Source organism: Octopus sinensis, linkage group LG27, assembly GCF_006345805.1.
Source record: "Octopus sinensis linkage group LG27, ASM634580v1, whole genome shotgun sequence".
In the NCBI taxonomy this organism is placed as follows: Eukaryota; Metazoa; Mollusca; class Cephalopoda; order Octopoda; family Octopodidae; genus Octopus; species Octopus sinensis.
In genome coordinates, this window is record NC_043023.1 from 11,357,183 (window position 1) to 11,375,514 (window position 18,332).

The 18,332-nt window shown below is 37.4% G+C and overlaps 2 protein-coding genes across 4 annotated transcripts in view; one reads left to right on the forward strand and one right to left on the reverse strand.

Annotated features, from left to right (window-relative positions):
- The window catches only part of LOC118768185 (zinc finger protein 91-like), a 339,442-nt gene that overhangs the window by 182,317 nt on the left and 138,793 nt on the right, over nt 1-18,332 (reverse strand). The gene's annotated exons all lie outside the window — the stretch shown is intronic.
- Nucleotides 1,154-3,863, forward strand: LOC115225114 (zinc finger protein 665-like). Of its 2 annotated transcripts, XM_036514178.1 has the most exons (2): nt 1,154-1,357; nt 1,775-3,863. In XM_036514178.1, exons 1-2 carry the CDS (start codon nt 1,193-1,195, stop codon nt 3,113-3,115), a joined length of 1,506 nt encoding a protein of 501 aa, XP_036370071.1. In that variant the 5' UTR covers nt 1,154-1,192; the 3' UTR covers nt 3,116-3,863. The 2 variants fall into 2 exon arrangements, with proteins under 2 accessions (XP_036370071.1, XP_036370070.1); XM_036514177.1 differs by having other exon boundaries at nt 1,155-3,863.

The window sequence follows — 18,332 nt, forward strand, 5'->3', positions numbered from 1 at the left end:
TCCCTGTTACATATTATATATTCGTTTAAGAAACAGATTGGGTTTATTTACATTTCTGAAGAAAAAAAGATACCCTTCCCGACCAACACTAACCCTAAAACAGATTGAAATGCAATAGATCGATACCAGGGTCATAATTATTGGTGGACACTAAAGAGGGAACGGTTTTGTTATCCAGCTCTGTTTACGAGTGACCCCTCAGGTTATGGTCACAGGGTATCTTTTTTCTCATAAAAAACAGGGACATTTTCATATGACGCCACCAGTAAATGTTACGGCAGAAATCGTTTTCACCTCAATAGACGTCTTTGATTGGTTGAAATTGCCAAAATGCAAGATATTAAAGAACAAATATGTTACAAACTACAGAATTTTCTCAAGAAAGCCAAAAGAAAAAGATGTTTTATAAACACATTCTACCAGTATACGAAGTTGAAAATTTTTTAGTTACATAGAAATTATTTTTAAAATATGCTGGCCAAAGCAAAAAGATCCTAATGATGTGTAGGGCACTGCCCATGGGCTCATCGTAGACAACATGAAGGTAGGGACCTTCACTGCTGGCTAGCTAGTGAGCTGGTCCAGAAAAGGGAATTCCGGTCGGGCTACATGAAGTCTTAAATCAAACATTTTTCTGAATGGTTGTAAAGGTGAAGTGTGGGTATACCAATGTTTCAACGCCTCAATGAACTCTGACCCCTGTAAACATTGACATTAAATGACTGACAGTGTTCATGTTGTAATATTTACAATGTTGAATTACTATGTCACTTAACTATCCTCTTTATCTTACTGTTTCTTTTTCTATTTCAGAATATCACATCATGTTGACATAAAAGGAATTACTTCGTTCAGATGTGCCTCTGATATTTTTATCAACTTTCATCAACTAAAGGAAGACGATATATTTATAAGGAGCCTTCATCTACACATCAACGCTTCTATATAAATATAATCTATGACCTATAACGGCGAAATATTTTTCTTGTCTTCACTGTCTGGAATGTAGAGGAGGTGATTGCTTTACAAGTTTGGATAACTTTATGAAGGACCTGACAATTTTCACCTGCTAATTTAGATATTAAGTAAGATCACAGATGAAAGAAACATAGTATTAAATTCTTCCCAGAAAATAGTGACACAACACAAGCATATTCATACAAAGGAAAACAACAATATCCTTGTGATATATATGACAAATTATTCTCTCATAATGAATAATTTAACTAAATCTAAAAACCCTGGTACAAAAAAAACCCCATATTCCTGTGATGTCTGTGGAAAATCATTCTCTCAAAAAAGTAACTTGACTGTACACAAACGTATTCATACAGGAGAGAAGCCATATCATTGTGATGTCTGTGGAAAATCATTCTCTCAAAGTAACTTGACTGTTCACAGACGTATTCATACGGGTGAGAAGCCATATCATTGTGATGTCTGTGGGAAATCATTTTCTCGGAGAAGTCACTTGTCTGTTCACAAACATACACATACAGGAGAGAAACCATGTCATTGCGATACCTGTGGTAAATTATTCTCTTGTAATAGTCAGTTGACTACTCATAGACGTATTCATACTGGTGAAAAACCATATCCCTGCGATTTATGTGGTAAATCATTTTCTCAAACTAATGCTTTAACTAGACACAAACGTGTTCATACAGGTGAGAAGCCATATCATTGTGATATCTGTGGGAAATCATTCCCTTATAACGGTAACTTGATGATTCACAAGCGTGTTCATACTGGGGAAAAACCATATCACTGTGATATCTGTGGTAGATCATTTTCTGGAAGTAATGACTTGACTAGACACCAGCGCATTCATACAGGAGAGAAACCATATCGTTGTGATATCTGTGGCAAATCCTTTTCTCTATATAGCGCTTTAACTAGTCACAAATATATACATATGGGAGAGATGCCATATCATTGTGATATCTGTGGTAAATCATTCTCTGGAAATAGTCAGTTGACTAGTCACAGACGTATTCACACAGGTGAGAAACCATACTGCTGTGATATCTGTGGTAAATCATTTTCTGAAAATAGCACTTTAACTAGACACAAGCGTATTCATACAGGTGAGAAGCCATATCAATGTATTATCTGCGGTAAATCATTTTCTGGAATTGGAAATTTAACTCGTCACAAACGTATTCATACTGGGGAAAAACCATATCAGTGTGATATCTGTGGCAAATCATTTTCCGAAAGTAGCAGTGTAACTAGTCACAAGCGTATTCATACAGGAGAGAAGCCATATCATTGTAATATCTGTGGTAAATCATTCACTGCAAACAGTGACTTGACTAAACACAAGCACGTTCATACAGGAGAGAAGCCACATCACTGTGATATCTGTGGTGGGTCATTTTCTAATGCCATTTACATGAAAAGGCACAAACATATTCATAGAGCTGAGAAGCCATATCACTGTGATACATGTGGCAAATCATTCTCTAAATGTATTGTCTTAACTAAACACCAGCGTATTCACACAGGAGAGAAACCATACCATTGTGATATCTGTGGTAAATCATTTTCTGAAAATAGTAACTTGACTGAACATAAACGTATTCATACTGGGGAAAAACCATATCACTGTGGTATCTGTGGTAAAACATTCTCTCAAAGTAATGGCTTAACTAAACACAAGCGTGTTCACACAGGAGAGAAGCCATATCAGTGTGATATCTGTGGTATATCGTTCTCAAGAAAGGATCTCTTAACAGTGCATAAACGTATTCATACTGGAGAGAAGCCATATCACTGTGACATTTGTGGTAAATCATTTTCTAAAAATGACACTTTAACTAGTCACAAACGTATTCATACGGGTGAGAAACCATATCATTGTAATATCTGTGGTAAATCATTTTCTGAAAATAGCACTTTAACAATTCATAAACGCATTCATACAGGTGAGGAACCATATCATTGTAATATCTGTGGTAAATCATTTTCTCAAAATAGCACTTTAACTAGTCACAAATATACTCATACAGGGGAGAAGCCATACCATTGTGACATCTGTGGTAAATCATTCTCTTGTAGTAGCCACCTGTCTAAACATAAACGTATTCATACAGGAGAGAAGTCATCATTGTAATATCTGTGGTAAAACATTCTCACGTTCACACAGGAGAGAAATTATATCCTTGAGATATCTGTGGTTAATCATCCTCTTATAATACTCACTTGACTAATCATAAACATATTCATACTGGGGGAAAAACCACATCACTGTGATATCTGTGGTGAATAATTCTTTCAAAATGGCCACTTCAGTACACATGTGAGTATTCACACACAACTGTAACTGTACCAGTATTGAAATTTATTACAACACGACAACAATAACTTCTATTTTTCTCTGCTAAAAGGCGTTTTTTTTTATCTCTTCAAATTTGATGTTATCAACTTCAAATTCATGAATACGAACCTGAATTCCGTGTATTTATGGAAATATATCGACACAACAAAGCCTTTGAGGTGTCTTAACAAGACACCAGCATATTCATACAGGGGAGAAGCCATATCATTGCAATATCTGTGGTAAATCATTCTCAAAACAATCCCACTTCAGTACACGTTTGTGTATACATGCACAAGTGTGACTATATAAGTATTAAAATTTGTTACAACATGCCTAAAATTACTTCTAGTTTTTCTGCAAAGAGACAGGGATTTTTTTTATCTCTTCAAATTTCATGGTATCAACTTCAATTTCATCAATGTCAACATCAAATTCAGCAAAGACTTTAATTTCTGAAGATGGTCATGCTGGAGTTTTGAGGAATTTGTTATTAGAAAATAAAGAAATGGGAATAATGAATAAAAACTGAATTAAACTGAAATTGGTTTTGTCTATGAACTTTCATCATTGTCGTCATTTTCATCATCATCATCCTTCAGCGATAGCTTTTCTTTATATGCTGTCATGGGTGGGACAGTGTGACATGAGCTGGCAAATCAAAATGCTGCACTAGGTTCCAGTCTGATTTGTTTGGGTTTCTTTGGATGTATTCTCCTAATGTTAACCAGTTTACAGTTTATACTGTGCTTTACATATACATACATGTATGTATATACTCTTTACTCTTTTACTTGTTTCAGTCATTTGACTGTGGCCATGCTGGAGCACCGCCTTTAATCGAGCAACTCGACCCCGGGACTTATTCTTTTGTAAGCCCAGTACTTATTCTATCGGTCTTTATTTGCCGAACCACTAAGTAACGGGGTCATAAACACACCAGCATTGGTTGTCAAGCAATGCTAGGGGGACAAACACACACATATATATGACGGGCTTCTTTCAGGTTCCGTCTACCAAATCCACTCACAAGGTTCTGGTCGGCCCGAGGCTACAGTAGAAGACACTTGCCCAAGGTGCCACACAGTGGGACTGAACCCGGAACCATGAGCCCTTTTTGATACCGTTAGTACAACCATGGGATCTTTTGGTTTGAACGGCAGTTTTTTCTAGCGGTGTCATATGAAATTGTCACCAGTAATTATGACCCTTGTATCGATCTATTGCATTTCAATCTGCTTTAGGGTTAGGGGTTGGGGGAAGGGTATCTTTTTTTTCTTCATAAATGTAAATAAACCCAATCAGTTTCTTAAACGAGGGACATATTCATACGGCACAGAATGTTTTTTTTACCTCAATAGACGTCATTGATTGGTTGAAATTGCAGAAATTGAAGAAAAAAAACAACAAGTATCTTATAAACTATAGAAATTTCTCGATAAAGCCAAGAGAAAAAGATGTTTTATAATGACTGAAACATGTAAAAGAGAATGTGTGTGTGTATATATATATATATATACACACACACATTCTCTTTTACATGTTTCAGTCATTATAAAACATCTTTTTCTCTTGGCTTTATCGAGAAATTTCTATAGTTTATAAGATATTTGTTGTTTTTTTTCTGCAATTTCAACCAATCAATGACGTCTATTGAGGTAAAAAAAACATTCTGTGCCGTATGAATATGTCCCTCGTTTAAGAAACTGATTGGGTTTATTTACATTTACCGTCTGCCCCAAAAGAATGAAAGGCAAAGTCGACCTTGGCGGAATTTGAACCAAGAACGTAACTGCATATGTTTACATACATATATATATATATATGCATGTTTGCATTTTATATCCTCATAATTGTACTTTATAATCTCTGACGAGGCTTTGAGATATATATATAAGTAACTCATTTTTAACTGCATATTACCTCAATACATCTGACTAATATGGGCATAATGAGATACACTTATCTATAGGCTGAAACAGCTGTAAGATCCATTTTATATGTATTATTTTTATGGTATTATCTCATTGATGTATATTGTTTCATTCTGTCTTATTCTGTTGGGTTTGGATGTTCCTATTTAATTAATTAGTTAATAAATCATATGAATTGGTATTATCTGGAAGTTGATGATTGAAAGGAAACTATTCATCGATTTTCTTACTTTGTATTATGTATACATATATATGTGTATATATATATGTAGTGGACTGGATGTGATGTGCCATATCAATCAGTATGAAATAGCCCACAACTAAATGTAGCGTATAGATGTAACGCTTCAAGGTTCTGGCGTCAAAGTAACCAGTGAACATAGAAGAATTAGCACCAAGAAGTGTTATTTACATATATCTATTTGTTTACCTGACGCATAAGAGGAAGAGATAGAAAATTCTCTCTGTTATATAGGCTATTTTTAGTAATAATAATAATAATAATAATAAACATTGTGTACAGTGCTCAGGTGCACTACAACTCATCTAAAGTGCATATATAATCAGGTGTAGTTTCGACGGATTTCGGAAAGCATGAGGGCCTTAAAGGATGCAGTGTCATGGCAGTCAACAACTGACGCAGACAGTTTATTCCATGCTTCAGCAACTCTGAGCGTGAAGAAATGTTTCCGAAAGTCATGGGAGCTGTGTTGTTTTCTGACTTTGTAGGCATATCCACGTGTGTTAGACACATGGAGATCAAAAAGGTGTTCAGTGTTGGTGAGGTGGTTGACAACTTTGTGGGTGTTTACCAAGTCTGGTGCCAGACGCCGGAGCTTCAGTGAATCCATGCCCAGGGAAACAAGGCGCTCAGAATATGGTAGGTGTCTGATGGAGGGTATGTGTTTGGTTGCACGTCTCTGAACAGATTCCAGGAGGTCAATGTTCTGAGCAAGATAGGGGTTCCAAACTGATGATGCGAATTCCAAGTGTGGTCGTACCATAGCTGTATACAGTTTTAAATAGATGGCTGGAGAGCGGGTAACAAAAGTCTTGCTGAGTGATGCCAAGACACCCTCGGCCTTCTTGACAATTTTAGAGATATGCTTTGTCCAACGCAAATCACTGCTGACAGTGATGCCTAGGTCACGCTCGCAAAAGGATTTCTTGATATCAGTGTTGTGGACGCAGGGTTTTTTCTCCCAAAATGCATGGTGGTACACTTGTCCACAGTCTGTGATCCATTGCTGCATTGTGTCCAGGTCTGATTGCAGGAAAGAGCTGTAGACAACAGGATCTGTCCTCTTGATTTCAAGGTACAGCTTGATGTCATCTGCATATTTTAATACTGTGGCATTCTTTAAATTTGCATCTATGTCATTAATGTATGCCACAAACAAGAGGGGACCAAGGACAGATCCCTGTGGTACACCCGATGACATCTCATATGGTGTAGAATGCTGTCCTAGAACTGTGACTACCTCCTTTCGGCTGAGGATGAAGGATTTCAACCAGTTAAAAAGGTCATCCCCCACACCCATTGCAGAGAGTTTCACCATAAGCCTTTTGTGTGGCACAGAGGTCAAACCTTAAACAAAGGTCTGACCTTTCCTTGACCAGTAGGGTGTGGAGTGTTTCCTCATCAATCAACTAGTGTTGTGGATATCCCGCTCGTTTTGACAAGCAACAAGCCAGTGGATTTGGTTTCAAATCTCAGGCAAGGTCAAGTTGGACCCTCACCTATATATATATATATATGTATGTATACATCATCATCATCATCATCGTTTAATGCCCGTTCTCCATGCTAGCATGAGTTGGACGGTTCGACTGGGGCCTGGGAAGCCAGATGGCTGCACCAGGCTCCAGTCTGATCTGGCACTGTTTCTATAGCTGGATGCCCTTCCTAACGCCAACCACTCCGAGAATGTAGTGGGTGCTTTTTACGTGCCACCGGCACATGTGTCAGGCAAAGCTGGCAACGGCCACGATTGGGTTGGTGCTTTTTATGTGCCACTGGCATGGAAGCCAGTCAAGGTGGCGCTGTCATCGGCCACGTTCAGACGGTGCTTTTTACGTGCCACCGGCACAGAAGCCAGTCTGGGTGGAGCTGGCATCGGTCATGTTCAGACGGTGCTTTTTATGTGCTACCAGCACGGAAGCCAGCCTAGGCGGAGCTAGCATCGGTCATGTTCGGATGGCAGTCTTTTTTGTGCCACCAGCACAGGTTTCACAACTGCAGTTTCCATTGATCTTTGATGTTGGTGTCCTTGACTCAATGGATCTCCTCAAGCACAGGGTCAAAACGGTGTTTCTTTACTTGCCACCTGCACAGGATATATATATATATATAAATTACTCATGAGTAGTCAACGGCCATCCATTAATATGTGTAGAGGCACATACCATTTTACCTTCTATTTTTATAAAATAAAGTGGAGGTATTTAATTCCATATATTAGGGGGCAGATGGGACTCCTTAACCTTGTTGAAGGTATATTATTTAGGAGAGGAAAACTTATATAAACCAGGTCTTTGGTTGTGAGGGTCTCCTTAACAGGGCTGTAGTCTCAGTACAATCCTGACTCATAAGGTAGACTAGGCTCTCCAGCTTGCTTATAGCGGCTTGTCTAGGAGATGAAAACCTTTAAAGAAAAAACCTGAGTTGTGTTGTTTTTAGTATTGTGAGCATATTCTTGCTATCATCACTTCCAAAATGTGTGGCTGGTTCTACACAAGCCTTCAACACTCGAATCAAATATTTCTGTTTGGGGTTTCTGACAACTTACATTTATTCATTCAATACGGCAGAGCTTCAAGTTGTGAAAATCAAAAGGAGAGTGAAAGTGATAAGACAGGTAAAGGATATTACTGGAAGTCTCATGCTGGATCCCTCTACAGTCGGTGACCATTAGGTGATGGCCGTACCAGCACAGAACTTGTGGATAAACGACAAGAGGTCATCCAGAAAAGAGAATGCCTACAAAAAATACAGAGGCCCGGGCCAACGAACCCCCCCTCCAGTCGGAAGCGCCATCTATGGGAGAAATACAATAATATAAGAGGGAGATAACTTTTACAACACTTAAAGCGACGTCCAATTAAATTATTAATTACGGTGCTTAATTACTGATCACTGACTCGTTGTTAATATCTGAATACGGTAAGTTGACGAAGATTTTCTTTAAGGCTGTAATGATAATAATAATAATAATAATAATGTAAATTATAGAATTATGTGACCCTCTCGATGTTACAGTAATTATTTGGAAGGCATAACAATAAGGAAATGTATTTGCTCGTCTTAAATAACTTCCGAAGTGAAATGTTAATTTGTTGTTTATGAAAACCTATTATCAACTGTTACATGTGATATAAAGTAAATTTATTAGTAAAATGAGAGTATTGTGGTATAATTAATTAGTAAGATGAGAGTATTGTGGTATAATTAATTAGTAAAATGAGAGTTTTGTGGTATAATTAATTAGTATAATCCAGAGTAATGTAGCATAATTAATTAGTAAAATGAGAGGACTATCATTTTACTATGGTTAATGTGATGAAGGCTGTCGCATTAATAAACGTTGGCCTGTTGTTTATGAGGCACTGATTAATCGGTAAGTTGGCGAGGATTTCTTCTAAGGTTATACTAATAATAGTAATGATGATGATCGTTTCAAATTTTGCCAGTCGAATACATAGAACTCAGTATTTCCCGAAAGGGATGAAAGGCAAAGTCGACCTCGGCCGTATTTGAAGTGAGGACTTAACGCTGAGGTCGACTTTCGTTCGTTTCGGGTGCATAAAATAATAATGGTGATGATGATGATATCAATCTTTAGTACTTTAAAGGCGCCAAGCTGGCAGAAACGTTAGCACACTGGGCGAAGTGCTTAGCTGTATTTCGCCTCCCGTTACGCTCTGAGTTCAAATTCCGCCGAGGTTGACTTTGCCTTTCGTCTTTTCGGGGTCGATAAATTAAGTACCAGTTACGCACTGGGGTTGATATAATCGACTTAATCCGTTTGTTTGTCCCCTCTGTGTTAAGCCCCTTGTGGGCAGTAAAGAAATAAGAAACGTTCGGACAGTATTTCGTGTGTTTTTACGTTCTGAGTTCAAATTCCGCCTCCGCGACTTTGCCTTTCATACTTTCATGGTCGATAAATTAAGGGTTAAACTAAAACGTTAGACCCGGTCAAAAAAACAAAAAAAAAAAAAGTGTAATAGGCGTAAAACAACTTCCTCTAAACGAATATGAAAAAAAATGCGCGCACGCGAAAGGGGTGTGGGGGAGAGGCCTCGGACAATTCACATCGGGGATTTCCGAAAGCGTCTGAGGGGCTGACCCGGGCATCAAAATAAAAAAAAAATAGTGTAATATGTGTAAAACAACCTGCTGTAAACGAATATGACAAAAAAACAATGCGCACTCGCAAAAGGGGTGGGGGAGAGGCCTCGGAAAATTTATATCGGGAATTTCCGAAAGCGTCTGACCCGGGCACAAAAGCAAAAACAAAAACAGCGTAATAGGTGTAAAACAACTTGCTCTAAACGAGTATCAAGAACACACACTCACACATGAATCATAAACTCCGTATTTTTGTACATATTTCGCAAAAAAAAATAAAGAGAAGAAATTCTGGAAAAAGTGAAGAAATGTTGGATCTCCGCCATGTGAATCAAAATACATGTCAGAAACATCTTGAAATACTACGGAAATTATGTTACGAAAATGATAATGTATACATACCTCTTTGAGTGGTCCATCGACAGTGTTGATAAAGAAATGAGATGGGTTGCGTTTGGAGGAAAAAATTATCTCGGGCCAGGATAAAGACTTGCTGCTGCCAATAAGAATACGTGTATTCTCTTGGCAGCACGTTTAATGCTTTCCATAAATAGGAACTTGGAAAGGTATTGCTTTAAGTAACAGACACGAATGCCTGGGCGAACAACCGATCTCTTAACTGACCCCCACAATCTCTCTATCTTCTGTGTGTACACCTATTACACACATTTTTTTTTTGTTTCTTTGAGTAGTGTAACGCTTTCTTGGCCCAGGGCCAGCAATTTTTTTAGCGCGAGTGGGAGTCGATTACATGGGCCCCAGAATTTCCTGAAAGGAATGAACGGCAAAGTCAACCTCGGCTGTATTTGAACCCAAGACTTAGTGTCGAGATTGACTCTGGGATCTTTTCGGTTTGAACGGCAGTCTTTAAAAATAATTTCCACGTAACTAAACACTTTAAAACTTTGTATACTGATAGAATGTGTTTATAAAAGATCTTTTTCTCTTGGCTTTATTAAGAAAATTTTATAGTTTGTAAGATATTTATTGTTTTTTTTTCTTCAATTCTGCAATTTCAACCAATCATTGACGGCTATTGAGGTGAAAACATTCTGTGCCGTATGAATATGTCCCTCGTTTAAGAAACAGATTAGGTTTATTTACATTTGTGAAGAAAAAAAGATTCCCTTCCCCCAACCCTAACCCTAAAAGAGATTGAAATGTAATAGATCGATACTAGGGTCATAATTATGGGTGACAATTTCATATGACACCGGTAGAAAAAAATTGCCGTTCAAACTAAAAAGATCCCCCAAGACTTACTGTCAAGATCGACTCTAACTTTAATTTTTTTCAGGGTGAGTAAAAAATAATAATAATCAAGGTGCCGCGCAGTGGGAATGAACTCAGCTTGATGAAATACCACTCAGCATTTCATGCAGCGTGCTAATGATTCTGCCAGTAAATAATGGAATTCTGTGAACCCTTCGAAGTTACTGCAATCTGTGAAAATGCATAGAAAGATTGAGAAAATATGCTCCCTTGTCTTAGATATATCAAACATGAATTTGTTCTGAAAGGTATGAGGAAGGTAGGTGTAGGGCCGACCTAAGCCTTGTGAGTGGATTTCGTAGATGGAAACTGAAAGAAGCCCTTTGTATATGTGTGTATATATATATATATATGTGTTTGTGTGTCTGTGTTTGTCTCCCCAACATCGCTTGACAACAGATGCTGGTGTGTTTACGTCCCTGTAACTTAGCAGTTCAGTAAAAGCGACCGATAGAATAAGTAACTAGGCTTCCAAACAATAAGTCCTGGGGTCGATTTGCTTCACTAAAAGGCGGTGCTCCAGCATAGCCACAGTCAAATGACTGAAACAAGTAAAAGTTGTGTAGGTATGCCAGTCTTTCAACACTTCAATAAACTCCGATCCTTGCGAACATTGACATTAAACGGATGACAGTATTGATGTTGTAAAATTTGCAATGTTGAATTATTATGTCACTTAACTATTCTCTTTATCTCACTGTTTCTTTTCCTCTTTCAGAATATCACATCTTGTTGACGTAAAAGAAATTTTGTCATTCAGATGTGACTTTTGATATTTTTATGGACTTTCATCAACCAAAGGAAGACAATATATTTATAAGGAGCCTTCATCAATACATCAACCTTTTCATACTGATATAATCTATGACAAACAACAGCAAAATATTTTTCTTGTCTTCAACTGTCTTGAATGTAGAGGAGGTGATTGCTTTACAAGTTTGTGTAACTTTACGAAGGACCTGACAGTTTTCACCTGCTAATTTAGATATTAAGTAAGATCACAGCTGAAAAACATAGCATTAAATTATTCCCTGAAAATACTAACTGAACTATACACAAAAATATTCATAGAAAAGAAAAAAGCAATATCTTTGTGATATATATGAGAAATTATTCTCTCAGAATGAATAATTTAATAAAATCTAAAAACACTGATACAAAAGAGAAACCATATTCCTGTGATGTCTGTGGAAAATCATTCTCTCAAAGAAGTAACTTGATTAGACACAGATATATTCATACAGGTGAGAAGCCATATCATTGTGATGTCTGTGGGAAATCATTTTCTCGGAGAAGTCACTTGTCTGTTCACAAACATACACATACAGGAGAAAAACCGTGTCATTGCGATACCTGTGGTAAATCATTCTCTTGTAGTAGTCAGTTGACTACTCATAGACGTATTCATACTGGTGAAAAACCATATCCCTGCGATTTATGTGGTAAATCATTTTCTCAGATTAATGCTTTAACTAGACACAAACGTGTTCATACAGGTGAGAAGCCATATCATTGTGATATCTGTGGGAAATCATTCGCTGCAAACGGTGACTTGACGATTCACAAGCGTGTTCATACTGGGGAAAAACCATATCACTGTGATATCTGTGGTAAATCATTTTCTGGAAGTAATGACTTGACTAAACACCAGCGCATTCATACAGGAGAGAAACCATATCGTTGTGATATCTGTGGCAAATCCTTTTCTCTAAATAGCGCTTTAACTAGTCACAAATATATACATATGGGAGAGATGCCATATCATTGTGATATCTGTGGTAAATCATTCTCTGGAAATAGTCAGTTGACTAGTCACAGACGTATTCACACAGGTGAGAAACCATACTGCTGTGATATCTGTGGTAAATCATTTTCTGAAAATAGCACTTTAACTAGACACAAGCGTATTCATACAGGTGAGAAGCCATATCAATGTATTATCTGCGGTAAATCATTTTCTGGAATTGGAAATTTAACTCGTCACAAACGTATTCATACTGGGGAAAAACCATATCAGTGTGATATCTGTGGCAAATCATTTTCCGAAAGTAGCAGTGTAACTAGTCACAAGCGTATTCATACAGGAGAGAAGCCATATTATTGTAATATCTGTGGTAAATCATTCACTGCAAACAGTGTCTTGACTAAACACAAGCATGTTCATACAGGAGAGAAGCCACATCGCTGTGACATCTGTGGTGGGTCATTTTCTTATGCCATTTACATGAAAAGGCACAAACGTATTCATAGAGCTGAGAAGCCATATCACTGTGATACATGTGGCAAATCATTCTCTAAATGTAGTGTCTTAACTAAACACCAGCGTATTCACACAGGAGAGAAACCATACCATTGTGATATCTGTGGTAAAACATTCTCTCAAAGTAATGGCTTAACTAAACACAAGCGTGTTCACACAGGGGAGAAGCCATATCAATGTGATATCTGTGGTATATCGTTCTCAAGAAAGGATCTCTTAACAGTGCATAAACGTATTCATACTGGAGAGAAGCCATATCACTGTGACATTTGTGGTAAATCATTTTCTAAAAATGACACTTTAACTAGTCACAAACGTATTCATACGGGTGAGAAACCATATCATTGTGATATCTGTGGTAAATCATTTTCTGAAAATAGCACTTTAACAATTCATAAACGCATTCATACAGGTGAGGAACCATATCATTGTAATATCTGTGGTAAATCATTTTCTCAAAATAGCACTTTAACTAGTCACAAATATACTCATACAGGGGAGAAGCCATACCATTGTGACATCTGTGGTAAATCATTCTCTTGTAGTAGCCACCTGTCTAAACATAAACGTATTCATACAGGAGAGAAGTCATCATTGTAATATCTGTGGCAAAACATTCTCTCAAAGTAATGGCTTAACTAAACACAAGTGCATTCACACAGGAGAGAAATTATATCCTTGAGATATCTGAGGTTAATCATTCTCTTATAATACTCACTTGACTAATCAAACATATTCATACTGGGGGAAAAACCACATCACTGTGATATCTGTGGTGAATAATTCTTTCAAAATGGCCACTTCAGTACACATGTGAGTATTCACACACAACTGTAACTGTACCAGTATTGAAATTTATTACAACACAACAACAATAACTTCTATTTTTCTCTGCTAAAAGGCGTTTTCTTTATATCTCTTCAAATTTGATGTTATCAACTTCAAATTCATGAATACGAACCTGAATGCCGTGTATTTATGGAAATATATCGACACAACAAAGCCTTTGAGGTGTCTTAATAAGACACCAGCGTATTCATACAGGGGAGAAGCCATATCAGTGTGATATCTGTGGTAAATCATTCTCAAAACAATCCCACTTCAGTACACGTTTGTGTATACACGCACAAGTGTGACTGTATAAATATTAAAATTTGTTACAATATGCCTAAAATTACTTCTAGTTTTTCTGCAAAGAGACAGGGATTTTTTTTATCTCTTCAAATTTCATGGTATCAACTTCAATTTCATCAATGTCAACATCAAATTCAGCAAAGACTTTGATTTCTGAAGATGGTCATGCTGGATTTTGGAGGAATTTGTTATGAGAGAATAAAGAAATGGGAATAATGAATAAAAACTGAATCAAACTGAAATTGGTTTTGTCTATGTACTTTCATCATTGTCGTCATTTTCATCATCATCATCCTTCAGCGATAGCTTTTCTTTATATGCTGTCATGGGTGGGACAGTTTGAGATGAGCTGCCAAATCAAAATGCTGCACTAGGTTCCAGTCTGATTTGTTTGGGTTTCTTTGGATGTATTCTCCTAATGCTAACCAGTTTACAGTTTATACTGTGCTTTACATATACATACATGTATATATATACTCTTTACTCTTTTACTTGTTTCAGTCATTTGACTGTGGCCATGCTGGAGCACCGCCTTTAATCGAGCAACTCGACCCGGGACTTATTCTTTTGTAAGCCCAGTACTTATTCTATCGGTCTTTTTTTGCCGAACCACTAAGTAATGGGGACATAAACACACCAGCATCGATTGTCAAGCAATGCTAGGGGGACAAACACAGACACACATATATATATATATATACGACGGGCTTCTTTCAGTTTCCATCTACCAAATCCACTCACAAGGCTTTGGTCGGCCCGAGGCTACAGTGGAAGACACATGCCCAAGATGCCACGCAGTGGGACTGAACCCGGAACCATGAGCCCTTTTTGATACCGTTAGTACAACCATGGGATCTTTCGGTTTGAACGGCAGTTTTTTCTATGAAATTGTCACCAATAATTATGACCCTTGTATCGATCTATTGCATTTCAATCTGTTTTAGGGTTAAGGGTTGGGTGAAGGGTATCTTTCTTTTCTTCATAAATGTAAATAAACCCAATCTGTTTCTTAAACGAGGGACATATTCATATAGCACAGAATAGACGTCATTGATTGGTTGAAATTGCAGAAATTGAAGAAATAAAACAACAAATATCTTACAAAGTATAGAATTTTCTCAATAAAACCAAGAGAAAAAGATGTTTTATAAACACATTCTACCAGTATACAAAGTTTAAAAGTGTTTAGTTACGTGGAAATTATTTCTAAAAACTGCCGGTCAAACGGAAAAGATCCCAACCACGCAGATAGTAGTAAAATTTAAAGGGGAGGAAGAATACAAGGATGTCAAATTTCTGTAAATAGACATATGGGATGGGTAGGAACCAGAGAGGAGGAAAGAAGGTATAATGACGTGTGCATATATGCATACATTTAAGCACACATATATACATACACATGCATGCTGATGCTAATACAAGTCCCACATTAAACTCCTCACTCATTTCACTATCGAACCATGAGTTTAACTAGGGTCTGTCCATCGCACTTCCTTAGTGTTACCTGCCACACATTGGGTCTTCTAGATACCAGTACCTCTCATATATATCTCTTATTATAAAAGGCAGATTTTATCTGCCTCCCTTTGGGAGTTATACAAATCTACAATATAGGATTTCTTCAATTACAATTTACCTAGCATTTTTGAGAGTACAATGCATCGCGTCATGCCAGGTCCAGTTTTTAAAATTTAAACTCCAATTAAGCAAAATTTACAGAAAACTCACATTCTGGTGTGTGTGTCAAATGCTTTTCTTAGTCTGGTTTACAGCACACGCAAACGCACACACACAGTGGGCAACGAATAAAATGAAAGTAATTGACTTACTGTAGTGAGTGATTCTTTCACTCTGCCTCCCACTTCCTCTTTCAACACATACACACGCAAATATATAAATAAAATTGTAAGCTAACGTGCGTGTGTGTGTGTGGGTGTGCGTGTGTGTGTGTGTGAGGGTGCGTGTGTGTGTGTGCGTGTGCGTGAGTGTGTGACAGGAAAGATTTTTACTACAAATATAACACCTATATCCAAGTAGCAGAAAGATAAGACAGTAAGGTGTGATTTGAGGGAGATTTGGCTGCTATTTCTACCATGTCAAGCTGCCATGTAGGGGTCTCCCTCATAGGCTCATACATACATATATACATAGATAAGACAGTAAGGTGTGATTTGGAGGAAATTTGGCTGCTATTTCTACCAGGTCTAGCTGCCATGTAGGGGTCTCCCTCATAGGCTCATACATACATATATACATAGATAAGACAGTAAGGTGTGATTTGGGGGAAATTTGGCTGCTATTTCTACCAGGTCTAGCTGCCATGTAGGGGTCTCCCTCATAGGCTCATACATACATATATACATAGATAAGACAGTAAGGTGTGATTTGGGGGAAATTTGGCTGCTATTTCTACCAGGTCTAGCTACCATGTAGAGGTCCCCCTCATTGGCTCATATATATATATATACATACATAAGACAGTAAGGTGTGATTTGAGGGAGATTTGGCTGCTGTTTCTACCAGGTCTGTTAGGCCTTCTCATGTAAACTCAAGCTTTCTCATGCCTTGAACATAAGACCAAAGCAGAGAATGTATTCTTTTATTCTTCTGCTTTTTCCAGCCATTGGTCTGTGGCCATGCTGGGGCAATGCCTTGAAGAATTGTAGTTTAATGAATCAACTCCAGTTTTATTTTTGTAAGCATTGTACTTATTCTATCTGTTTCCTTTGTCAAACCACTAGGTGACAGGGATGTAAACAAACCAACATTCGTTGTCAAGCAGTGGTGGAGGACAATCACAAGCACAGACACGCACACACACACACATACATGCATACACATATACACACATACATACATACATACATATATATATATGTGTGTATATATATATTGCAGCCTGGAAGGTGTTTGTAAGCCATTTAAGAAACACACAAAAACCGTTACATTCACTTCAACATTTAAATTTAATTTGCCAAAATATTTTCGTCGCTTTGAGACCGCGACCTGTTCACTGACAAAAATATCGTGCTAACAGGTCGCGGTCTCAAAGCGACGAAAATATTTTGACAAATTAAATTTAAATGTTGAAGTGAATCTAACGGTTTTTGTGTCTTTCTTAAATGGCTTATAAACACCTTCAACGCTGCAACTGTTTTCGTTCCAGCACACGATCTCAGATCAAGTCACTTGCTATGCAAGTACATCTCTGTAACTATATATATATTTATATATATATATATATATATATGTATATTGGTAAAAACAGTAAGATAACAAAAGAAAGAAAGAGACCTCAATATTATGTAAATAGAGGAAATCTTTATATATAAAAGTGAGGTTGTGTGTCTGTCTCCTACGATTTAGATTCCTAACTACTCCCACATTTTGCGGTGCAGTTTAACCAAAACCGGGTATCTTATAGTCGTGATTCATATCGAGACCGTCTGGGTATTAGCGCGCGTCTACGATGAGTCTACGATTTAAAAAAAAATTTACCATCAATTTTTCCCATTTTTAATCCATTTTTGACATATATAAGGGAAGTAACTCTCTAAAATTTATTATTAAATCTCAGAACGTAAAAAGCTACAGTAACACCCCTCCCCCTTTGTGGTTAGCCATATTGAGATGGCTACTATACTTTACATCTCTAAAAATGCTTATATAATTATTTCCCTTACAAACCCGAGCAACGCCGGGCGATACTGCTAGTATATATATATATATATATATATTTATATGTATATGAACATATATATATATATATATAAAGTTAATCCAAACAAAAAAGCACAAAAAAACTCGAGGACGTGGAACAAATATAGTATTATTGGATGCTCAGGAAAGAAGGAGGTTTTAACGTTTCAAGCGGAGCTCTTCGTTGGAAACATAGGAGAAGGGAAGACAGAGGGAAAAAAATCGCCAACGGTACACACGCGGTCACATACGCACAGGAGTGGCTGTGTGGTAAGTTGCTTGCTTACCAACAACATGGTTCTGGGTTCATTCCCATTGCGTGGCACCTTGGGCAAGTGTATTCTACTATAGTCTCGGGCCGACCAA